At 39.8% G+C, this 26,329-nt stretch overlaps 1 protein-coding gene across 6 annotated transcripts in view; it reads right to left on the minus strand.

The window, feature by feature from the left end:
* Nucleotides 1-12,168: 12,168 nt before the first annotated feature.
* GRIA1 (glutamate ionotropic receptor AMPA type subunit 1) overlaps nucleotides 12,169-26,329 on the minus strand; it is a 277,008-nt gene continuing 262,847 nt past the window's right edge. For 4 of the 6 annotated variants that reach the window (XM_040993959.1, XM_040994264.1, XM_040994108.1 and 1 more), the window contains 2 exons: nucleotides 21,652-21,786; nucleotides 12,169-15,083 (listed from right to left, as the gene is read on the minus strand). In XM_040993959.1, coding sequence (XP_040849893.1) covers nucleotides 14,883-15,083; nucleotides 21,652-21,786 — 336 coding nt within the window. In that variant the 3' untranslated portion in view covers nucleotides 12,169-14,882. The remainder of the gene's footprint in view (nucleotides 15,084-21,651; nucleotides 21,787-26,329) is intronic. The other 2 variants (XM_040994154.1, XM_040994195.1) reach the window with 1 other exon arrangement.

Genomic DNA, 26,329 nt, shown 5'->3' on the forward strand with positions numbered 1-26,329 from the left:
GTGATCTGTTGGTAATATGCAGAAGCAGGCAATGTGATCCCCTCCACACCATACAAGGATTTATTGCCTCTCTTTTCTCTCTTAGATCTCCTCAGAAATTTTGAACTTGAGAAACAAGTGCCAGGGCAAGACTGTAGGAGCTCTGGAATCTTGCCACCAATCCAATCGGTGACTTAGACATCCTGTTCTGTTCTCAGACTCAAGTCATGCTTTATGAAACAGGGATTTAGGCAAAACAAGAGCTAAGTGAAAACCAGTTGAGGGTATGTGAAAAGGAAGGTTTGGGAAGCATTTTGTTTCCCTGATTCAAAATAATTTTTTTTTTTTTTTAATAATGAAAGCAGTACTGAGCTACTTAACTCTTCCTTTGTTATCTTAACAGACACCTATGAGGTATAGAGTGTGCTAGGCATTGTGTTAGGTGCATTATATGGTTTGAGTCATTTAGGCCAACCTTTATGGCAGGTATTTTTATCCTTATTTCATAGATGAGATTCAACCACCAAATGTTATCTAAATGTCAGGATTAAACTCCAGATAGTCTACTCTTAGATACCATGCTGTCCTGATTTCAGTTCATTCCCAAACATGAAGACCTTGCTGTAATCTTGTATTTTATAATGTAAAGATTCTTATGAACCAAAGATTTTTATGATTTAATGGCTTTGTGGAAGAGCTGTGATTCATATTGTATCCAAGTTTCATACCTTATACTGGACAGCAATTCACACTTCCTCACAAGACTTAGTCCAAGTGAAGATAAGGAACTGTCCTCAATCCTCTGTGTCTTGGCTGTTCTCGAGCCCCTGAAGATGACAGTGACAGGCACCCCACAGCCATGCCCACCTGCTTTCCTCTGCCCTGTTCCTAAAGAACTTTCTGAGTTGAAGGGTAAGAATCTTCTTCTCAGTTTTGGCTTGCTTCGTAACATATGAACAGAACAGACTATGGCAACACTGGATAGTTTTTGCATTTCTTTGGATTCCTGGTTAGAGGATCAGACTCTGAAGTGTCACAGATTGGGCCTAAATTTTGGCTTTGCTCATTGCAATTTTCAGCCTGGTAAAGCTACTTTTTTTTTCCTCTCTTTTGGCCTTAGTTTCCCTTTCACAACTTAAGAATAATTACCATCTTTTTGTGGCACAGGGCTTTCAGAAGCTCAAGTGTCTTAGACTGATGTGGGTGCTGAACACTGTGCTCATTAAATATGAATGTCTATCTTGCTTTCCATGTCTGGGATGAGGGAGTTAATAGTGAACATTATAGGAGTTATGCTTTTGGGATAAAGTGACAGTCTATGATAGTCACAGAATGTACAAGATGAACCATAATTATGGAAATTATAGTAAGTAATGTTACCTATAACTGATGTAGCACACTGCAGTGGATTACCACGGTTATGCGTACACACACACACAATTGCCTTAGTTGTTCCTGTGTATTGAGTAAACCATGTCACATGATGCATTAATGAAGATCATAGAGGTATTTCCCTTGAGGGATGCAGAATGGAATAAGGTGATAATTTATTTCAGATTTTTAGGAAGGCAGGGAAAAGGAACTTTTGAAAGACTGAGGACCAATGGCTAGGCTGTGTGTCTCATTTATCTACTGCATTTTGAAAGTCAGAGGAAATTAGGTGTAGACCCAGCAACCTGGAGGAAGGGTCAATCTCCGTGTTTTTGGAAAAAGTAAGCAGGACGTTTGTGTTAGTGACTATACTGCACAGCCTGCAAGCTATCTTAAGTGTTGGAGTCCAGGATTCTGTGAAATTGACCATGATTAGCACAACAGGTAGAAATGATAATCCTAAGAGTCTTGAATACCTATGATCTCTCTTCTTTCCGCTCCCGGGCATAGTCACAGCTGCACCTTTATAATATTAGAACAGCAGGAAGTCATTTCAGTGGGGCTGGGGAAGTGAGTCTGGCCTGCCTGTGAACTTCTGACTTGAATCCTAAGTATGCTTCTTGCCAATGTTGGTCATGCTGGGCTGTTCTGGGAGATGGATGGGCAGAGTGGATCATTATGCCTATGCCAGAGGCAGAGGCAACAACCGCAAGTATGAGCTCCAGCGGAACGTCAGCCAGTGACAAAGGAGCAATGTGATAAAAGATGAGAGGGGAGCAAATCAAGTCATATTGACAGGAGGGCTGAGGGTTTGTGGCAGCAGAGAAGGGCAAAGCAGAAATAGAGCTGCTGAAGCCTGTCTTGGGGACTGTGGGAAGAAGAGTTTCTATAGATCTGACAATTAAAGGTTTTGCTTATATGTGGTGAGCGGACAGGCAGAGTTATATGTGGAGAATTTGAAATCACAGTCCTTGACTTGGCTGAATTGACTCATTCATTAGTAATTAATTTGTTGGTAACTAAATATGTACTAGACTTGTTGAGATAGCCGAGTAGCAAAATTCATGGGGCTGCAGTTAACAGTCATCGGTATGTCTTTAGCAACCCATTTAGTTCCTCTGAGACTGTTTCTTCATCTGTAAAGTGGGCATACTAATACCTGCACTGTGCCTTCATGGAGTTATCAAGAGGCTGGAACGAGACCACATATGTGGAGAATATTTTGCATTAGTGGTCCAACAGCATACTTCCCCTTAGTGATCATAGAAGAAAAGAGAGAATGATAAATAGATTGACTTTCTCTGTAAACCCACATTTCTGACAGAATGGACTAGGAGATCATTTTTCTATAATCTTAAGGAAGTTTCAGCAATTCTTTTTCTAAAGGGATGGGATAAAGGTAAGTCTGTACCTAGATAACCCTGAAATCCAAAATGCAGTTATGTGATGTTTTTTTTACCTCTGAGTATTGCAAGTGAAGTATGGATAATAATGCTACCTCTCAGATAGTTACTGTCATTAAATCAGAGTATCAGTGATTTATCAGGAGCATGGGTTGACTTAGAAATTCACCTGTATCTGACCAAGGCTCTTGGTGCCTCAGTAGCCAAGACATTGCATGCTCTTCTGATGAATGTTTTATTTGTTTGTTTGTTTGTTTTTTAAAAAGATTTATTTTATTTTGATTGGAAAGGCAGATATATAGAGAGGAAGATCTTCCGTCTGATGATTCACTTCCCAAGTGAGCACAACGGCTGATGTTATGCCAATCCGAAGCCAGGAGCCTCTTCCGGGTCTCCCACGCGGGTGCAGGGTCCCAAAGCTTTGGGCCATCCTCGACTGCTTTCCTGGGCCACAGGCAGGGAGCTGGATGGGAAGCGGGGCCCGCCGGGATTAGAACCGGCGCCCATATGGGAATCCTGGGCGTGCAAGGCGAGGACCTTTAACCACAGCGCCACCGTGCCGGGCCCTGATGAATGTTTTTAAAATACCCCACACCCACAGTAGTGAGGACAGAATACACACAACTAGGGAAAAGGCCAGCATCATCTCTGCAGGTACTGCAGAAAAATGAAAAGGCTCTGGGTTTGCTTTTCAGAAGGAATTAATTGCAATCAGATAGAGGTCTCTCTTAGAGGTATTCTGGTGGACAAAAATTTCCCCACTTTCTTAAATTTCTAGTGATGGGAAATAAAAATATCCATTCTGTCAGATCATCATTTAGTTTGCTTTGTCTGCAAGCAATGTTAGCTTCTTTCTTTTCATTCTTTTTTTTGTAGGGTTAACTGTTGGTCATCTGCACCCTTAAGTTAGTTGATGCATGCTTTTGCTTTCCTCCTCTTCGCACAATGTTATCTGTCATAACCCCAAAAGTTGGGTACATTCTCATTTGTTAGAGGGTTGAGGTCATGACTTGGGTTTTCCATTGTCCAGTCCTAGCTCACTCACTTTTGCTTATGTGACATTGGGTGAGGCTTGTGATTTTCCTAAGCTTCAGCTTTTAATTTATAAAATAGGAACAATCACATCCACTCTTATCTATACATTCTGGACATTGCTAAGACCAAGATGGACCATAGCTTTGGAAAATTTAGCAATGGTGAAATTCTATGGCAATGTGAAAGGTTGTTATTCTAAAACAGCTATCACATTAAGCATCAGAATTAAATAGACTTGGAAAGCCCGAAACTACTACTTGTTTTTTTCTGGTCTGTGCTTTAGCATGATCTGCCACCATAATTTTTTTCTCTTTATGTACTCTTATTTATCTTGTGTGACTTCCATCAAGTCTTCATGGAATTTTTGCAATGAGTGTGTTTCTTCCCATTAAAGGCAATGTAATTAATATGCAGCCGATAAGCAACTGCAGATGCCCGATTTCTGTTGCAGGAGAGAAACAAACATGAATGATAGAAGATCCTTTTGTCTCCCTGAAATGAATCAGAGTGAGAGTGTTGAGTGGGGCATGACAGGGGAGAGAAGGAATGAAGAATTCTTGTATTGATACACTGTTTTCCAAAGGATGAAGGAAATAAAATTTTATGGATGATAAGGGACCCCTTGTTTATTGTGTCCTTAACATCAAATCTTTTCCAGAGAGCTTTTCATTGTATATGGTTTCAATACTCCCAGCCCCACCAGAAGACAGGTTAGTAGAAATTCATCCTTTCCCTGATAGCAGAAGAAGAAATGGAGGCTGACAGAAGCAATGTTAGTGCCCTGCATAAACACGAATCTGTGCAGGAAATTTGAATTTTGTCAAAGTCGTTTGAAACGACTAGCCAGTCATGGAAAAAGTGCATGGTGAAAGCGCAAATACTGACTTTATTTTGATTAATTTGCTACTGCATGGTTCATAGCAGGCTACTGATGGATGGATCAAAATTCTTTTATTACTAGTAATGGAATTAAAGCACTGTAGGCAAAAGAGCTGGCTGATTGCACCCTGGGAAGTTTGATGAAGGGCTGGTCTCTGGAACACTGCAGTCACAGACTCGGTGACTTTGACACTTCACTATGTCATGCATCTTGGCTTAAATGAAGCGGCATTGTCTTCTCTGTAGAACAGCTTTTCTTGCATGATTTGAAAGACTGCCTTGGGTACTGTTTTGTTTAGACTCGAAAGTAAAACTCCTTATTAGTCAAGCTGTGTATTTTTAAGATCCTATGAAAGCAATTTAGTTGACCCAACTTGAGTCACAGAGAGCCCAACAATTGTGGCTAGGGCAAAAAGGAACTAGTTTCCTTGAGTAGGAGTATGGGCAGCAAAGGGGGTTAAGATTGGTAGCACACCCAGGAATTACTTGACTAGAAGGCAGCGGGAACATCTCCCTAATTAGAGGGATACCAGGTTGATTATTTACCACCAGTATTGCATTGTTTCTAATATCTGGGAAGCTAATTTCTATGTCGTTACTAAATGGTTTCCAACCAGTTCATTAAGATGACTACTCAAGCTAAACTAAACTTTTTTCTTCCTTAAACAAATTTGTGTCTAAAGACAAAATTTCTATTTCAATTTTTTCAACGTAAAATCCTAGATTTTTAAAAAAATCATCTTTTAAGGAAAGAGGAGAAAAGGGATAATGAATTATTTTACCCGTTTAAATATTTTGTATAATTAAATTAAAAAAATAAACACTCTTTTTGTTCAATATCACAACAGAGTGTGTGAAATTGCCTGGGATACCAACATCCCATATAGGTCCCAGTTTGTATCCTGGCTGCTCTACTTCTGTTCCAGCTTCTTGCTGGAGGTCTGGGAAAAGCAACAGAAGATAATGCAAGTGTTTGGGTGTATATACTCACATGGGAAACCAAGAGGAAGTTTCTGACTTTGGCCTGCCTGGCTCAATCCTGGCTGTTGTGCTATGTGAGGTGTTGGGGTGTTGTGCCATAGAGGATGGCACTCTCTTGCTCTGTCTCTGCCTCTCTTTGACTTTCAAATAAGTAAATGTTTTAGAAATTATTTGGATAACTGCTTAATCTTCTGGCTATAGCTTCATATATATCTATACTTGGTTTCACTGCTGAATCACCAATTCCTGTTTTTTCACGACTACTTTGCATTTGTGGATGTTGAAACAAGGGACTTCGTAACTGTGAAGTATTAACTTTGCCTTCAACAGCTTCTTATTTTTCATCTTGAACTCTTTGCTTATTTCCCTGTAAGCCTATTCTATCCTTCAAGTACTTCTTCACTATCAAACTTATCAAAAGCTGTCATTAAGAAAACACCTTGTAATATGCATGTAAGCCCAGTTTGACTTTGCTAGATATGTTTGCCTATTGTGGCATTTACAAAGCAACTTGAGAAACTTGGTGGACCATAAGGTTTTGTTTTGGTTTAGATGTCTTAGGGAAGTAGTTAACATCAAGGACACATTTTTGGTTGGGGGAAATCTGATGATGCTGAAGTGCCACCATCCGGGCATGTGCCCACTCTATTTAGGTTTGATATGAGTCTTAGATACAGTTTCTGGAAGCCTCGCTCTAAAATACCTTCTCTAGATCATTGCTCAGTGTATTCAAATACACTTAATTAATTGTACAGGACTTTGATAGAAACCAGATATGGAGTTTAAGAATTGTTTAAATGTAAGAATACATTGTGACTAGGTGTAATAGACTTTGAGTCAGGAGAGCTAGCCAAGGTCAAGTCTTAGTTTAACAAGACTTACTTGAATCAGAGCAAATAGCTTATTCTGTAGGGCCTCAGTTCACTAAATTATAAAAATATGATTGGATAAAGTGATTGAATGATTTCTATGATCTCTTCAAACTCACATGTACTCTTCTCTTCTGAATCTTGTTCATTTATTTAAAATATTTACCTAGTAGAAATGTCATTTCTCCTCCAATGGCAAGCAGACTCTGTATATAAAATGTCCAGCACCATGCAGATGTACAGCAAGTAGCTGTGGCACTGCTTATAATTATTAGTTATTCTATCACATGGTTACTGCAGCTTGGCAGTTATGGACCAATTTTATGTGATATTGATAATAGAAATCTAACAGTGGTAAAAATTCAATCACAGATATGTAGGACTCTTTTCTTCCTTCAAGAATCCCCTGCCATGTGATATATGCATTGCTGTTCACAAAGCCTACAGTCCTACAGGATCTGAAGAGAAGGTTCTACAATAAGTATGATGAAAATGTTGTGGAGACGTTGCCCTTCTTCATGTGGTGCTCATGATTTGGTTTCAGAGTCCATCATGGTGTATCCTTCTATTAGAATGTGTCAAACACCTTTTGGTGCCCAGAAAGGACTTGTCTGTCCAATGACTTCCTCATAAGTTCAGATAAGCACTACTCAGAGGAGGAAAGTCTTCTTCACTGTGGTAGTGTCCTTCTGGGTTATTTCACTGGAAACCATTGTAGTGTCAATGGCGTCCTTATGATATGTTATCAGTATTTTCAGTGTTGTAGGAATTATATAAATGTGATATTAAATTTCTGTTTTCACCTTTGAGCTTCAGTTTACTTCTTTATAAATCTAGAATAGTAATCCTCTCAGGACGCAATGAGAGGAATTATAGAAAGTGCCTAGAGCAGTGCTTGGCACAAACATTCCTAAACTCTCTTTAGTGCTTTGCAAAATTCATATTCTAGATGGAGAGGGGGAGAGGAAAATGGATGACAGTATGTAAACAAGACATTATTAGCTGGTGATAAGTAATGTGAGAGTAAATGATGTCAGAGATAGCTGAGATAGAGGTGAGAGAAAATATCATTGGAAGGAGATGGCATTTTAAAAGTGTGTTCATTTTATCTACTTAGGGGAAGTGGGAGAACTCTATAATTTATTTGCTCATTCCACAAATATCCACAACAGCTAGACCTGGATGAGGCTGAAGCTGGAGCTTGGAACTCCATCTGAGTCGCCACATATGTGTCAGGGGCCCAAGACTTGAGCTATAATTTGCTTACTCCTAGGGTGCATTAGCAGGAAGTTGGGTTGGAAGTAGGATTGTGAACCAGAACTCTGAATGTGATCAGGACATCCCAAGTTATAATCTAACCTACAGTGCCTCAAAGCCCACGTAGGAGATGACATTTTGAATTAAGATATCGGTGATGAGGATCCAGTCTCATAAAGTTCTGGTGGATGAGGCTGACAAGTCAAGTCAAGAGCAGGTGCAAGGGCCCTAAGTTAGGGGACAGGATTTGCATTTTTAAGGAACATGCAATCAAGGGTATCAGGGTCTGAAATATCTTGTCATGTCATTGTCATGCTATAGTCAGAGTCCTGGTTTTAGAAAATGATGGTGATGGGCATGCGGAAGATGATCCAGACACTTTGTTCTTTCCTGACTATCACCTGTTTGTCTCTTATTCTTTATGATACGTATCTGTGGACATGGGGGCTCATTATCTATGTTTATTAAAAGTATACATATTCTGACATAAAATAAATTACATCTAGTCTCTTGGGGAACAGTGGGGCTTGCCTGTAGGCCTCTGAACTTGTTCTGGCAGGACTTACCAGGGTATGAGTGCATAAACCACATGTTCTTGCTGAACCCCTGATATCTCCTGTGCTGGCCGTACTGTTAACTGATTGCTTGATTGAATCCCTCGCCCTGGTTTCTCTGGCCTAATCTAGGCCCTGGGCTAAACTTGTGATACCAACTTACTTCCCTAAACTCAATTTATTTTTGCCTAAATTCATGCAACAGTTGGTCTTCTCTGATGGTCCACTTGATTTACCACCACTGTATCTTGCTACTCAGCCATTTTTTTTTGCCATTATTCACATCTAAACATTCTCTTGGCATGTTTTGGTTATATATGACATGATTTCTTAGCCTTAGCACTGTTGAAATCTTTGATGTGGAAGCTTCCCTGTGTATTTAGTGTGATTCACAGCAACATGGTCTCTATGTAGTAAATGCCTATAAATCCCTTTCCCCAAACTGTGAAAATCCAAAATATCCTTGGTTATTTTCATGTGTTTCCTGGGGACAAAATTAGCACTAGTTGAGATTCACTAATAGAAAGCTGCAGTTAAGAGATCTTAGAAATGGTTAAGTTTATCCTCCTTTCCTTATTTTTGCAGAGGTGAAATACATTGTCCAAGGTCACAAAGCAAATTGATAGCAATGCAAATAGTAAAGTTTGTACCTTTTATGCCTCCACCTGATGCTTTCCTTTGCATGGTGAAATCTCAGGAGGTGATCAAGTAATGTGGAAATTTGGTAACTTTGGATAGAGACAGAATTGAGTTATAGTGTAGGCCAACCAATTTCTTATTTGCATATCCTTGAGCTTTCAGCTTCTGTTTCTTTTATGAAGATGAAAAATCACAAACCTACACGATATTATTTTGAGGACTAAGAAGCATTTGAAAATCTTGCTTTGTAGCTGGTATGCAGTCTGTACTAAGCAAAAGTTGGTTTATGTTCCTTGGTCTATCATAAGAGTAACAAGTATATTATTGATAAGGAAAAGTAGTAGTCTTTGCCATTAGTACCCAGGGTATCCGTGGAGGATAGAGCTGCTGGGAAATGTCTTCCAGCAGACTGTATTAGAAATGCTAGGGTAGGATTTGGTATCTGTAATGGAAATAGCCAAGTAGTTTTCCAGTTTGGAAAATAACTGGCTGGGTTGAGGTCTGACTCATTTGACAAAGTAGCCCCCCCCTTTGTTGATGAGACATCTCAATGGCAATTATCTTATCTATGATGTCCTGTGCCTCTCCTTTTCCCCAGTAGAATGTTACATTATCATAACCATGACTAAAAGGTAAAGAGCATTTAGAGATCAATTTGGGACTACTTTTTTTTCTTTTTATATTGGATGAATAAAATGGCTTTTTCCCCTTTTCAGACCATGGAGGTTTCATATCCTGGGTTATCTTGTGCAGTCAAGGCTCTAAGTCATTGAGACTCCTGTAAAGCATATAATGAGATACTTTTCAGAGGTCCAGGTTGGGTTAGTTTTCGGTCTTTGTCCCTGAGTTTCAGAATAAATCGTTGGATAGACCTTCTTATAAGGCAGGATGTGCCCAGGGCAAAAGGAGGGGGAAATCGTGCTGAAAAATGTAGATGCCACTAAGTGACCTAGGTTCAGGTATTGATCTGGCCACTGACAAATACTCCTAATATGGTGCTTTGTAAAAATTCTTAAAGAAATATTCATGAGTATTTTTCAACCCTAGCTGCACATTAGAATTACTTGTGAATTAGAAAAACAAAAACAAAAACAACCAAAACAACAATTTCCAACTATGCCTATGCCTCATCTCAGACCAGCTAAACCTAAAGTCATATTTTGGGCATTCAGACATTAAAAAAAAAAACCCAAAAAAACTGTCTTAGGTAATTCTAATGTGTAATGAGGGTTGAGAATCACTACCTATTTTGAGACTAGATGTCACATTTATTTGGTGAGGAAAATTGGGGTCAGATTAGTTCATTTTCTTGTCTAAGCTTGAAAGGTTGGACAACATCTAGGGGAAGAAGCCAGCTTCTGTGAGGCTTACTCTACTGCCCTTTCCTGTACTGGTTTTCTACCTACGGTGTGACTTTAGTAAACTTGCTTCTTCAAGAACTCTATTAGTCTGTTACACAGAGTGAGATAGGAATTCTTTCCTAGAGAGTGTATGAACCTTTTATAAGGAATGTATTTTTCATCTTTTATTTATGACAAGTTGATTTTTGGCATTATTTCACTAGAATGTATCTATGCCCATTTCTTCAGCGCTTTGATACCCGATTTTAGTGCCCATTCGACAACATGAACAGTAGGGATAAGAAAGATCCAAGAAAAAGCATCAGCTTAATATTTCTACACCCTACTGCTCACTGCTTAACTTATAGGACATCAAGTTAATGGTCTTGTAAATTATAAGAATCTGGTTGATAAAATTGGAGGATATATATTTGATTTTTATACTTGCTTGCGTACTGGAGCCTACTTGACAGGCTCTTGTTCTAACTCCAGGGAAATCTGATTCTGTTGTGAGGTTACTTTGCATTAGTTCAACTCAAATCTGTTTCCTTGTAATTCCAAGTACTGCTCCCTGATACAGAATAGGATATCTCTGTTCCATGCTGGCCTTTTGGATCCTTCTTGTCTGAATTAACTATTCTTCATGGGATATGGTTTTCAATACTGTCTTCAACCTGCTAGTGGCTCCATAGCATAGAAATATTTTAAAGGAGCTAAAAAGTGGGACTTATTTCCTTCTTCTTTTGCAGTTTGGTTTGGATTAGTAATCTCTTCATTTCAGTGGATAGATAGGATTTCCTGAACTAGCAGCAGATATCTCGGTAAACCATTCCGTTTTCTGCGACTTTAGCATGAAAGTTAGGTAGAATACTGCTTAACTGGTGTCTTCCAGACCAGCACTCATCCTGACATGATTACTGACGATATACACAATTAGAGATGTAAAGGCTTTAGATTCACACATTTTTCAATCAAATTCCAACTCTGTCATTCAGACAATTGTGAGCAAACTATGTCATACTTTAAAGTCCCAGATTCCTTGTTTATAAGTTCCTGCTTTGCGATTCATTGTTGTGATACAGAGGTATAAACATGCTTAATATAGAATGTGCTTAGTGTATGGTAGCCTATGCTACTATAGGCATTAAGTTCATCATCCAAACTCTCAGGCAATAAGGTGACCAGAAATCAGTTTTCTCTGCCTGTCAGCTAGTGTGTGATGGTCCTTTACCCAGAGCCACCATCTATGCTGCCAGTGACTACAGGTAGGTGTGAATGATGACTAGAGCTTCACATTATCCTGTAAGTTTTTCTCCTCTTGTTCTCTCTCTCATTTCACTTAGACCTAATCATGACAGGTGTAAAATGGATAAAAGACATTATCTGATATTTGTTAATGTTCAAGTTTCTTTGAAAAATAAAATCCTTAAAGTTGTTACTGATAATCAATATCTCAGTTTCAACAGGTTTCTGATCCTTTCCAAAACCTCATCTTGCATGAGGCAAGGATAAACTTTCAGGCAAAAGTGAAGGCCCTGGGTCTGAGGACAAAGGTTATCTGCTTACAAGTCTGGTCTCTATTTAGGAGCGGCTGTGACTGTATGCAAATCACAATTATACCTAGACCTAGTTTGGGGGTGTCTGGGAAATGTTCTCTGTAAGTCATGCAGATCCTTAGAGACACATTCATGGCTGCAAGTCAAACCTTGTTCTTTGTGAAGTTGGGATCATGAGCTTTAAAAGCCAAATACTACTCTTTATCTTTTGTTGTTGCTGTTATCTTGTCAGGAAGACTAGTTCACAATATTGTTGTTCAGTTGGAATAACTTGAGAGCTATTCATGAGTTAGCCACAGTGGTCACCATTAAAAACCTACTTGTCTCAGGATCAGCATAAGGAAATAACAGATCTAGAGTCTCAGCTTTGGAAGTAACACAAGAATGGAATGGACAAATATGAAAAGTAGATAATGGATCCACAGTGATTTAATTCTCGGTGATATTTTCATTGTATGCAAATACCAAAAGAAAAAAAAAATCCTGGCTATCTGAACGAAAAACAGGAATCAAAAATATTTAGTGTTTGATTAAGCAAGAATCCTTTCACACATCTGCCAAGAGAGTTAAAACAAATATAGATGTTAAATAAAAGGCCCAGGTACCAAAGAGCAAAATTTAATGAAAGCCAGAACTGTTAAGTATGGATTCCTGTTGAGAAAAATGTCAATTTCTTTCAGAGCTTTCCCAATGCTCCTTTTTTAAGAAAAGTGTAGTAAAAATACATAATACAAGTTAATTCTTTTCTTGCTTTTGTTTTTCCCTTCACCCCTCTGTTGATGAAAAATATCTTCTGCCGGAGTCTTGGACCCCCCCTGCATGGCGTAGACCCTCATTTCAAGTGCAGTCTCTCCCTATCTGATTATTTTATTGGTGGGCTCAGCAATTCGAGAGGCATCTTACCAGGCCAAAGGCAAAAGGTTTTTGAAGCATGTTGATGGTAGAGGGTTATTTCCAACTCTTCTGAAGTGCAGATTCCTTAACGGAGAGTCATATCAGATTCTATGGTGGTAGGCTAAGAGCTGAGAAAAATCTAGGATGAGGGCAAGGGATGGAGTGCGGCATCAGTTGGCAGTAGTAAAAAGTAATGATCCACCTTGAGGGTCCTGCTTCACATACCATGCCCATGTTGACACTTGAGAAACTGAACAATACTTGAGTTGGAAGGGTAAAGAGTTGGTGTTTGGAAACGTTCTTTGTTATGGTGATGGAAAGAGAATGGGAGAAACAGAGACAATGTGGGTGTCCATTGAGAATTCACAAATGAAGCCAGTCATGCTGCATCTACCCCAAGGTAGGCTCCACAACCTTTATCTTGCCAATTGCTAATGATAACCACTAGCAGAGAAGACTGAATAGAAGTGGGAGTAGGGAAAGGACAAGCCAGAAGATGGTTATCAATAAGAGCTTTTGACACATGGCACGCACTGAATCATGCACTTAAGAGAATGGCTGCTGGAGAGCTGTAAGCCAATTGCACCAAGAATGAGAGTTGGGATCTCCATAAAAAGCTATGTGCCAAGAACTTCCAATTCCAACTAAGTCAGCCTGAGCTTCTTTCATGAATCCTTTGCTTCTTCCATCTTGCTTAAGTTCAATTTTGCAGTCACAAGTATGGGCTTACTGTTTCTGGTGATTCAAAAACAGTGTCTTCTACCTTAGCCAGGGGGAAGGTTAGCTTCCTAGGTACGGAAGTACAGGGATATTAAGGTCCTCCAATGTCTTTATCACCACATTTTGTCTCCCTAGCCTTTGTCAAATATTTCAGCTTTGCTTGTATTTTTTTCTGAAGATGATAGAATGTTGCCTGGCACATGCTGAAATAACATTCAATAATAACATAAAAACCCAGATCCTCAGAATACACTAAACTTCATAGTTAGTGTCTCAAATCTAGGGCAGGGCACCAGGAAAAACTCTATTGCATGTGGGCTTTGATAAGGCTTCCTCTTCCAAAATTTCTTCCATCACTTTTGTTTGTTGCACTGAGCTTGCATAGCATTTACCCCCATGTCAGAGGTGCCACAAAGAGAGTCTACTCCACATGGGGGTTCTTGCTCAGATGTCAAGAAAAAGGAAAAAATTAAGAGTCATGGGGTCTTTCTCCCTGGCTGTGCTTTTTTCCCAAGGTTCTTCTTAGGTCAGTAGGTCAGTTGCCATTTAGTCATCAGAGTGTCTTTGATACTGAGAATAACAGGACATACTTTTCAGGGGTAAAGTTGAACTTGCGAAGAAATACATCATACCACCTGTGGCCTATGAAATGACACTAACGCATTAATATTTTCTGAGCAGCCGTAACTTCATCAGTCCTCCTTTGCTCACCTGCCATTTCCCTCTCCACCACACTCAGTCTGAATTGCTGCTAATGTGTTGTTGGCTAAATCAGTGTTTTAGGCAATGCCTCATCAGTGGGAGGCACCAACAATCTCCATCCAAGGTTTTGGGGCCAGAGAGTAGAGGTGAACATGGAGAGCTCCCATGGCAACTTAGTTTGAAGGTTAATTTTTTTCCTTTTTGCTTGCTTATAAGGTGGAAGGAATCTTGAATTTCCAATCTGAAAACTGAAGAGGGATACGTAGGGAACTGGGAATTAGAAGGAAGGAAGAAGGGATAACAGAACTGCAACCCATGGATATTAGTAAGAAAAAAAACTTCATACGCTAACAACACACATTAACACCTGAATTGAAAGAAAACAGTTCAGTTTCCTCATTAATGTGCCAGTGACTCCATTTTCAGAGCCACATGCTTCAGTACACAGGGTTATTCTCCCCTTATTGCAGTACAGTGTATGTAACATTCTCACCTAGCAAATGCGAAAGGGTGAAAGAACATCAAAGGAAAAGGGACAACAAGATTATTTTTCATTTCCTCAAGAAAACTGGTTGAATCATCCTCCTTGTGGTCACGGTGGTTGTTGGTGGTTGTTTCATTTTGTTGTTTTTGGCACTGAAGGGTTTGGGATGGGGCTAGGGGAGCCTGAGCCTGCTCCCCATGGGGTCTCCATCTGCTCCAGTTACAATCCTGTAGCTCCTAAAGGCATCCCTGAACTGTGGCTCATGCAGGGAATCGATTGCATGGACTTAGGGAAGTCATGGCTGACCACCCGGCCGTTCTCTCCACTGCCGCTTCCGCTGGCTCCCGCTCCGCTGTTCCGTGGCAGAGTGGATGTCCGTATGGCTTCGTTGATGGATTGCTGTGGGATCAAACAGAAACCCTTTTCAGGAGGACCGGGGGTTCTTCCCCGGGTCCTTGGCAATGATTGACAAAGGGTATGTATCAAAACTGGCTTTCTTGGTGTAGCCCAACTCACCATCCCTATTATGCAAAGAACTTCTTTGCTTGACTTTCTTCCTATGAACTCACAAAACTAATGGCTCTGGACACATCTGATACTCTCTGGGCCTCACGTTTAATGTTTAACGAGGTTTACTGTGCAAATTGTGCTCTGTGACCCTTTCTGGTTCTTAAATTTTGTGATTTCAAAAGGTAGAATGTTTCTTGGTGTTAATGATAATAAGTGTAGCAGCACAATCAAGTGGAAGCATTTTGGGGAATGGATTTTGGATTCCAGTTCTTGTTCAGATATTAGCTACTTCTGTGACCCTCTGCATACTTCCTCATTTTCCCAGAGCTCTTGTATCTCTGTGTTTATCAAGTGTGATCATTTATGCTCTTACAGACTTCCAATAGTGAGATAGTGTTACTACATTAAACGTGTTTTGACATGTTAAGTAAAATTAAAGGTGTGTTTTTGGTAGTTTAAAATAATAATAATGAAACAATTATTTTCAATTCCCTTCTGGAATTTTCCTGCCTTTTACAGTATAGTTAAGGGGATACAAGAGACATTTGAAATCTTGTCTTTTGCAACTAAACAGATGTAATTGGAAACCATTATCCTTAGTGAAATAAGGCAGTTCCCAAAAGACAACTATCCTATGTTTCCCCTGATCTGTGATGACTAACACACAGAGTAAATATCTGTAGGAGCAAGAGTGACACTCAAGGATTTGATTATTGTGTATAGGTTTTGTTTATACTTCTCAGGAATAGTAGAGTTTTTGTTTCTTTGTTTTTATTGTTGCTGTTGTTGTTCTTTGTTAATATTTCCTACTTGCATGTGTTGATATCTTTATCTAGTGGAGTTTTAAACCTGAGATTGTGAAGTGTAAAAACTAGAAAAAAAAAAAAAAGAAGTAAGGAAGGAGGAGATTGGATGGGGAATGTAGGCAGAAGGGAGGGCAGGATGGGAAGTAGCACTGAGCTGCTAAATCTGAGTTGTGATATATGTGGAATTTGTCTACATTATATAAATAAAAAAGAAACATTTGATTACAACAATTTGCAAAGTGTGCTTGGGAAACTGCAAATATATTCCAAACATCATCATTTGTGTGTCACTTGCTTCCTATCCACATCTATAACATGCCTATATAGATTGGCATGTCAGATCAGTGCCATTAAGCTTATATTTCTAGAATGTTGGAATTCTGGCTGTAAAAAGGATCCAAGAATCATTTCAGTATCAGAAGAGTTATGGAATACCCATGGCCAAAAACTAGTTCTAGAACCATTAGATAAGAGGAAGAGTTCTGTTCAGAGTTCCTTTGGAGAAAGAGACTTACGAAATACAAACTCTTAGCTCTTCTGCTCATCTCTAATTTCCACTGAAAAAAAGTCATAAAATTTTTGAGGTGTGGCTCAGTTTTTTAGTGGGAATCAGAAGAAAGGAAGATCACTTGAGTTGACTCTTTCTTTCCCTAAGGCCATCTCTCTTCAAGACAGGTTCTGTTCTGTTCTATCTCCTTCTTGAAGTCTTTTTAGACTACAGCAGCCTACTGTCTTGGCCTTTCTTAGTACTTCTCAGTACATTATTATTTTTTTAATGTCAGTATTACAGGTGGCAGTTTCATCAGCCATAATGCCAGCTTCTGTCTTAAGTGTTTTAAAAAAAAGTTTTAATATATTATTATTCAAATAACTCCAAATTTAGCTTAGCCCTCAAGTTGACTTCTTCCCAAAAAGCTTCATAGGGAAGTATCTGAAAATGCTTAGAATGATTCTGCCTCAGTTATATGCATTTTGTCTTCCTTAAGAGAACCAACTATATTATGGATTAGAAAGGGCTTCTCTTGTTGGTGTTCAGCTTTCCCTAAGGTGTGTAGTATGTGTACTGTATGCATGATGTTCAGTGGCTACCCTGAAATTAGTCTAAGAAAAATGAGCCACTTTAAGATCCTTCTTAAAAAGTCTAAGTTTTTGTCCCTTGAATATTACCATGATTTTAATGATCTGAGTGATCAGTAAATCGACTCTGACCAGGCAGAGATCAACAGGGCAGTTTTAATTAGAATTTTGATTTTTCTATTATCCCTTTATGACTGGAAATTTTGACAAGGTTTAAATATTTTCTCATTTTCAAACCCATGATTCAGGTAGATAGGCCTCATATGATGCTCCACCCACATTTGTTCTGTCTCCCCCATATATCCCAGAACATGGTTTATTTATATTCTTGCTTGGCTGTCTTCTACTGAAGAGGAAGTGTGACCTGAATTGTGATCTTTTGAAATAAATACCATGTGATGTTCATGGGGGAAATGTAAAATGAAAACATGAAGAATTAATGGTTATTTTGCTACCTAAAGGAATAATGAAAAGGAAATAGCACCTTATTTGTATGTATGGGAAATAGACTGAAATGCCAATCCTTCGTGAATCTTCTCTTCCATATGTTTTTAATTAAAAAAAAAAAAAAGCTAGGGCTGGATGTGGTAGCCTAGTGGCTAAAGTCTTTGCCTTGCATGTGCTGGGATCCCATATGGGCACCAGTTCGTATCCTGGCTGCTCCATTTCCCTTCCAGCCCCCTGCTTGTGGCATGGCAAAGCAGCCAAGAATGGCATCAAAACTTAGGACCTGCACCCATGTAGGAGACCCAGAAGAACCTCTTGACTCCTTCCTAGCTTTGGATTGGCTTGGCTCCACTGTTATGATAACTTGGGGAGTGTACCAGCAAATATAAGATATTTCTCTGTGTCTTTCCTTCTCTCTGTAAATCTGACCTTGCAGTCACAAATAAATAATCTTTTTTTGTAATGATCTAAATCTCACAAGACTCACACAATCTATTGAAATTGGTAATTTTTTATGAATTTGTCTTAAAGATCAGGAATGACATCATAATTGACACTGGTGCCTACCGAAGTCAACTATCTTAGCTGGGCGTGTAACTAAAACCCTCTAAGCTTCTGTAATTAATATTGGTTTACAAGGAAGCTGAGTGTTTTTCAATGGTCAGTGACTCTGTATTCTAGTTTCCTCTCTAGTACATTTATGGAATCTCAGGGAGGGACATGAAGAGAGTCAACCCTTTAGGGTGTAAAATGATGCTAAAAATCAATTATATCAAGCTTGACTGCACACTGGGATCACCCAAGGAGTTTTAGGGAAAAAAAAACAAAACTGATGCCTGGCCATATGCTCAGAGTTAATAGGTGTGGATGGACTTCTGTTTTAAAAGCTCCCCAGGTGATTCTAAACTGCAAGGGAATTTTAACCACAGTGATCTTGTTCATTCTATTCACTGTACAGAGAAACTAATGAGTTTTGACTGGCTTGTTGAGAACAACAGTTACTTGGGACCTAGTGACAGAGCAGATGACTGTCTAAATACGGTTCTTTCTAGGTGCTGCAGCTAAGCTGTTATAAGCCAGTGTTCTGCCACTACCTTTCAGAAATGTGTTTCTCTTTTGCCCCTCCTAGACATACCAGTCATTCTTAAAGTTAATCTAACAACCAAAAGTTGCTCTTTTATTGTTTTGAAACTGATACTCAAAGAAAAAAGGGTGAACGAAAGGTTCAACTTCGAAACCTTCTAGATTGGTTCTTTGAAGATTCATTTCTCTAAGAGTGATAATGCCCTAATCTCTCAGCCACCTGTTCCTCCCAGATTCTGCATGTCAAATAACATCCCAATAAAAGCTCAAATCTCTTAGTAATGGCTTCTCTCAGCACGATAAACCTCAGTGACCATCTGCTGTGGAGGGTCCTCCCCCTGTGTTAACCAGTGGTTGAACTACTCATTAATCCCAGAGAGATGTGCACCCTCTCAGTTGTTTTGCTTAAACCCATATAACATAACCACATATAATTTTGAAAGGTCAGTAGCTCTCTTGGAGGTAGGAGAGACTGGAGATTATTCCTTTGGGGAGTAAGGTGGTGAGTAATAAGGAGTAATATTAAGTTGTTAGTATCAGCTGAGAACACAGGTTTCACTGTGTTTACCCTGGCACAGGGGAGGGACAGGATGCTTGAAACTGCCTTCAGTTTGGAATGTGCTTCAGAAGATGTGTTTTTCAATGGCATGACAGTTTATCAAATATTTTGGGCTGCCTGAAATTCCTCTCTGAAGTTCCCACTGTCACATGCTACACTTCCTCCTCAGTCTTTCTATGTCCCAGACTTCCTGGCCTTCTTTTCATTTCTGAAAGTGAATTCTAGTCTTTGGGTTTCTGACATTTGCGCATTCTTTGCTGGGAATTCTCTTCCCCTGCTTAATTGTTTCTTCCTTTGCCTTGTACTCCTACTCATGATTAGAAGAGTCATTATCATTTCAGATGAAGAGCTGAGTGTCCAGAAAGTTTTCTGCTTGGTAGGTATCTGATCCTATCATATTTTATAAGCATTATCAGATTGGGCCATAATTACATTGGCTGGTATTGTCTGTACTTCCCAGAATAAGTGGTTTTGGTGGTATTATCTGCTTAACTTAAGAGCAGTTCCCTCCACTATCCTGCTTCATCCTTCAAGAGATCATATCCTTTGGGTAAAATTGCACATTAATTTTACTAATACTTACCCCAGGTTTGTTGGGATATCTAAAAAATTCAGACCCACCCAGCCTCTTATTTTAGAGAAATCTGTGTATATAACTGAAAACACATGTAAGTGAAGACAAGAAAGTGAAATACTAAAGGAGGATGGAGCTGAGCACCAATAATCTCAGTTATTATCATAAATGATAGTTATGATCATTACTACTGTTATTTATAGGGGGCTTCCTGTGGTCCATTTTGCCACACCCTTATTCATTATTTCATGTAATTCTCACATTCATTTTATGGGTTATATACTGCAGTGGCCCTCATCTAACAGAAAATGATGCTCAGGAACTCAGTAAAACTTGTCTACAATGACACAGGTAACAACGGAGTGATGGGATTTATGCCCACTTGTTTCCAGAGCTAGTTCCCTAGACCACTATGTTGCACTGTTCCCAAGGTCAGTGGTAAGAAGAACTGTTGTCATCTGTCTTGGAACAACTCTGTTTTGTTTTTAGAGTTATGATCATTGGGGAATATTCTGGGGTATTTTAAAATCATAGTTAACCTAGCTCTTGTCTTGTCCTCCTCTTTGCCATTGGATGACTTTAGGCTTACGTTTTAGATGTAACCATCAAAAGAAAATTTGTGTAAGTGGTAGGCCTCTTTGCTCTATTCAGCCCTACTCCTTGTATATCTAGAATGGACTTACGATATAGATCCTATTCCTTTTCTGTGAGGAATTGGAGGTTGATGAACTGTTCAAGATTAGGACCTAGGCATTCTTAGGTCCCCTGACTAAATGCCATCATGCTGTCGTCTCTCAGTGGTTCCATATCAGGGGAATTTGCATTTTAAATGGACTGTATGGGACAGAAGACAGCGAAAGAGACTGGCCTACATAAATGTACCTGAGTGGGGAGCAAGAGATGGGTAGATGCAGCAGGAGTATCTGAGGAGAACAGATTGCTTGGAGGTGGGAGGATGGAGGTGGGATGATGGAGAAGTTAGGCTGTAGCCATGATGTGGAAATATTGAATGCCAGGATGGACGGTCTGAATGCCAAGCCAGAAGGCTCTCTCCTCTACCCAAGAACAGAACTGAATACAGAGTTGTCAAATGGGGTGCAAATTCCCAGAGATGTCTTCTTCGAGGGTGACCTTGGAGGTATGAACAGGACCGACCAGTAGCCCAAGATGGGGAGATACTTGGAAGCAGGCTACACTGTGATCCAAAAGCAGGCTGTTGAGCCTGGGAAAATTTGTTGAGAAGTGTGCTTCTTGGTGGGTACAATTCTAGGAAATAAGCTGTACTAATGGATTTTGTTAATCTGGCAATGGAAGGTAGAGGGCAGGCTAACATGCCAATTCTGGTACCCTGCCTGGTGACTGTGCATCTCTCCTTTTCTTAGTCTGAATCCCATTTGCTCTTAATTTTTGCCTCTTTTCAGAAGACTTTTACCATATCTCCTTTATTAAATTCCTACAGGCCTTCCCATCTGTGCCATAGGCTAACTTATTGAATAATTTTTCTCCTCCTCTTTGTTGAAATTCTAAGGTTTCCTGAAGGTCACAAGTTACATCTCAGGCGTCTCTGTTTTGCTTATGGGGTTGGTCACATGATTAGCTTCCATGAGGCTGTGAAGAAAATTTAATCTAAATTCCCACTGGAGACATATATCTGTATCCTTGTCATTCAACCCCCAACCTTTAATCTTGTTGGTCTATCTCTGGCTGACCCATTGTTTTCTGTGCTCTTACTTTTGCTATAATATGCATGCCATCACTCTTTTCTCATGAGCGTCTCTGTCTTGTCTCCTTCCTCCTATTTGCTTTTTGGTTCTTGTCTTAACCTTCTCTGAATCCCTGTTTACTCCCCACCCTTTGCAGCCAAGGGACTCCCAGGAAACCCAGTTGTATCATAGAACAGGTTAGTAAAAAGGCCTGGGGAGACGATGCCACCTTCATCCGCTTGGACTCGCTACGGGATTTGTAGCAGAACTCGATTAAGGCAACCAGCATGGCTAGTCCAAGTCCTCCAATCAGGATGTAGAACACGCCTGCCACATTGCTGAGGCTCAGAGCACTTGTCTTGTCCTAGAAATAGGAGGAAGGGTGGAGGGGAAGGGGAAAGAATAAAGTAAGTCAAGAGGCTGAAGAATACTCAAGCAACAGTGTATTTACACACATACGCACAACCCCACACCCACTGTAACATTCTTGATAGTTGGAAAGGATTTTTTTTAACACTATCTAAGTGTTAAATATTCTCCAGGGGGAAAAAAGGGCAGCATGTATATTTTCTAAGCGCTTCTGATTATGGTGAAATTGTAATTGTATTTTGCTCCTCATCAATAGCTTTTGTAGGGTAGGATGTCATAAGAAATTCAGGGGAGCTTCTGCCAAAACTTGCACCTTTGAGTATATTCTGTTCTTTCAGAAAGTAGTGTCCCTTGCTTTTTTTTAGCACAGTGTCTGCCCCCATTCTTTCCCTTGCTTGGCCATGCATGATCTTGCTCTAATTATTTTTATCTCTGTTTTTCTGAGAGTTGCTGCTTAAATTGAACTTGCCCAGAGATATACATTTGATTTCAATTTAATAACACAGTTATTGTATGAACAGCAAAGAACAACTAATATATACCATTAACTTAAAGCTCTGAATCCCAATTTAGGGAAAAAACTTGGGGTCTTAGAGTATTAAGAAGTCATTGAGATAGAAAAATGGTTCTATTAAATCTTACTAATTATGTTTAATGGATATCATTTTTCTTTTGGATTTGCTTTCTAAAAAATGCTGTAGGTAGATTAAAGCAGATAAACTTAAAAATCTAGGTTGACTGTCATAAAGGATCCTACAGTGATTTTGAATGAACTGGGTTATAGGACACTATATGTAATTCCTAGAAGTCTGGGAAAACTGCTTATGTCCAGTAGTATGTGGTCAGAGCACACTTTATGGAGCCTGAGCCTTTCGTCTTAGATTCGAGTGAGAGAGGGATGACACTTTCCCAAGTGAAGAGAACAATTAAGCAAAACTGGATGGTCATCGTATGAGGTAACAGCTCAGGATATGGTGGCTCTGCTAATCAAAGTCATAAAATAAGCAAAACAACAGCTTTGAATCTTGGAAGAATACTCAACCCCAGATGTCATGGTGGTGCTAACACCTTTGTTCATGTTGTCTGTTCCAGTACAACAAGTGTCTGATTAAATTAAAATGAAATGCATGCCTCAACTGACATGGCATACATGTGCCATCATTGGCTTGTTGCTGGCACTGGATCAAATAAGGCTTTTAAATTTTCATGTATCCCTTTCAGGTGGGGATATTAGTGACCCACATAATGGACAGACTGTGTGACCCTAGAGTCTCCTCTGACATCCTGTCTATTAATCTGGACATATGGAAAGGAATCTCTTATTGACCAAGTCAGTGATATTTGCCCTAGTTCTACTCGGTGCATTGTACAGGATTCAGCAGGGCTGAGCTTGGGGACTACAGCTGGCAACTAGCAGCATGTTTTCCCTCTCCAGAAGCAGCCATGGCCAGCATAGCCATAGGATTATCTAAAGCACACCCCCTATGTGACTTCCTGAATCGCTAAAGCAGATGGCTTTTGAATATAGGTTATAGTTGGCAAGAAAGCAGCTTGGTTTTGGAAGGAGTGAAATGATTTATTCAAAAGGGCAAGTCTTTCCTGCCCTGGTACAGTTGCTTGATAAGGGAAATGTACAAAGATGAATTCAGTACTTGATTCAAGATTTGGCCAAATAAATAAATTTCCACTTTTTGTGATTTGTTGTTTAGAAGGTATGTTATTCCTCTGGAGAGTAATCCTTGGAGTATTTATGGTTAACATAACCGTCTATAAAGCTCTTCTGTTTAGACAGGGGAATAACTGGAGTGCAGAAGAATCTTAATTTGTTATCAGTTTACACCTTAGCAAAGAGTGGTTGACAGTGAAGATGATGTGTCAGTGGGCTCAATGGAAGAAAATAGTCAAGAAGGATGGAGACTGACAACTTATACTGTCAGTGTAAGAATCTACTGGCACTTAAATCACACTTTGACATCTTGGTCATGAAGGCTATTTTCTTCTTCATGGTCTTTCCCAAGTTTACTTTGGCCATGCAAGACCTTCAAAGACAATGATGAGGTGGGCATCCTTTTTTTGATTATCTTCAGAAGATCTCACAGTGGTGTCTGCTTTCCTGCCTGTAGAAGGTGAAGTTTCTACTCCTGGTATATCTGGGGAAGCAGTTGGATTTGGTCCTTTTGTGGAAGTAAGGGGAAGGGGCATATTTTATTTAACTGTGGAAAGAGAAGGGCTCAGTGACTGAACATTTGATTATGTCTGGAGATGAAGAACGTCCTTTACTTCTGAAGAAGGTCTCCAGATGAGGGAGAAACGTGTGTGTGTGTCTGTGTGTGTGTGTGTGTGTGTGTGTGTAACATCTTGCACAAACAAGGAAGGCAACTAGATGACATGGAAGCTGCCATCTCTTGTAGTATACACAGTGTCACTGAGTCTTAATAATGTTGACAGAGTTCTGTAGTAGCAGATATCAGGGAAGACCTCTGGAAATAAGAGGGAACCTAGTTCTTATTATTATAAAAATCAGCTATAATATAATCACCTAAATTTGGCATTGATAATAGAATGTGGAGTAAAAGCTGGTGTTCTCAATGTCCAGACATTGAGGAGTTTACAGTTTGGTAAGATTGCATGGTTTCCTCTATGTGTGCCACTGAGCTGCTGGATAGCACCAGGTCTGAGGCCATGGTCTTCTGTACACTTGTTCTTTCTTTGCCTTCCTTTTCTGGAATATAATGGGACATCTGGGGCAGGGACAAAACTCCTTTTTATTTGGAGGCCAGCATTATGATTCCTTCTGAGGCCTCAGATCACTTTTGTACTGTTACTTTCACTCTTTCTAGGCCAGCTCCAAGCTTATCAGTTTTCATGGAAAAGAAATATGGTTGTTTGAGTCTTTTGAGCACCGTTCTGAGAACCCATTCTCTTTCCAGCCCATAGAAGCTCCAAAGCCAGCTTGTTGGTAGAAGTGAAAAAAATCACCAACTTCTCTCTCCTATGAGGAGAGAAGAAAGAATGAAGGTACTGAGAAAAAGTGACAGGTGAAAAAAAAAATTTTTAAATCCCAGCTTTCAGAATCACTGGGTTTGTTGCTATGGTGACAAGGCCCCTTTCATTTGGTTTCCTTAACCTATTGTCTTGATTTGCTGCCTTTCTCATGTGAAAGATTTTTTTCTCATATTTCTTCTTTCTCTTTTCACATATTGGGGATCTTTCCCCGACTGTCTCCATGTTTCTTAGCTGATATCCCTTTCAAGAACGTTCAGCTCCTAATCCGAAATCTTCCACCAGATGAACATGTCACCTGATTTTGACCTTCAGGGCCACAGAAAGGTCAAACCTGGCTTCTTCCTATTGGCCTTTCTGCTATAATAGACTTTCTGGTGTGCTCTTCTGAATCATGCGTTTTTGGCCTAAGAACTATTTGCTTGCATGGGTGACTTTTTCCTTGGAGGGGAAGTTGAGTGAATGGCTAGGCTTCCTCACCAGCAGTGACCAAACTGGGAAAGCTCTGAGGTTGTGGATTTAAGTCAGCTTGGGAAAGGCCTATCAAATAAAGAGAACTGTCCAAAGGTGAAACACATGGCAATAGGCAGAGGCAAGTTTCTCGAAAGTAAACATATTGAGAAGCTCAAAATGTCATCTCGGAGAGTCAAGTATTGGACACAGAATTGGATCCAGTGACCTCAGACACTTGTCCCGCCCCAAGAAATCTGAAGCGTCTAAGAAATTCCTAGAGAGCCTGGATTTGGCTTTTAATAATTCTCCCTTGAGACTAACCCCTTTAGGGGTTATAAAAAAGGAACTTGTGTTAATTGGCAACTTCTCCTGTTCTAGTTCCAATGTAGGCCAGTTCCCCAGCTTGTATATTTTCCCCAAGAGCAGCACAGGATGAGAATTGGCCCATTGTACTAATAATTGGCAAGGCAAATCCTGTGCAAGTGATGGTGTGGGGGTGGCTGTTCACAGCACTGTGTGCTCAGGGACCAGCTGCTGTACAATGCACCACAGAACATCTTGACTCAAAACGAAATCACAGCGAAGAACTCAGGGAGATGATGTGGGTCATGCAGAGGAATCCAAGTGCTAGCTGAGACCGAGGCTTTTTACAAAATGGAGGGAATTTTCCAGAAATAAAAGCACCAATATGAGAATTAAGTGATCCCTCATGGGGAAGTTTCCCTGTGAGTTGAGTGTGTTCATGGACTACTCATTGGAGAGTAGGAGTCCTCTGTGTTGGGAAAAATCAGGACTGCTATCTCCAAGGTGCTTCTGGCTCATGGCCAGGAAGAAAATTATTGAAAGAAAGAAAAAGGTATTTCTGTGTAGTCTCATTTTCTAGGGCAGTGATCAGAGGTTTTAGCATGTGTTGCTTACGGGCTTTGGACAAGATCCAATGTGTTTCAATTTTCAATTTCTCGTAAGATAACTACCATGTGTTAGACCTGTCAGCTTGAAGTACATGTTGTCCTCAAGAGATTCATCTTGAAGCCACAGTGTCTCTCTAGGTTGTGGCCTGAGTTGCCTCGCCAAGATCAGAA

Source organism: Ochotona curzoniae, unplaced genomic scaffold, assembly GCF_017591425.1.
Source record: "Ochotona curzoniae isolate NIBS_2020 unplaced genomic scaffold, NIBS_Ocur_1.0 contig_1, whole genome shotgun sequence".
Taxonomy (NCBI): domain Eukaryota; kingdom Metazoa; phylum Chordata; class Mammalia; order Lagomorpha; family Ochotonidae; genus Ochotona; species Ochotona curzoniae.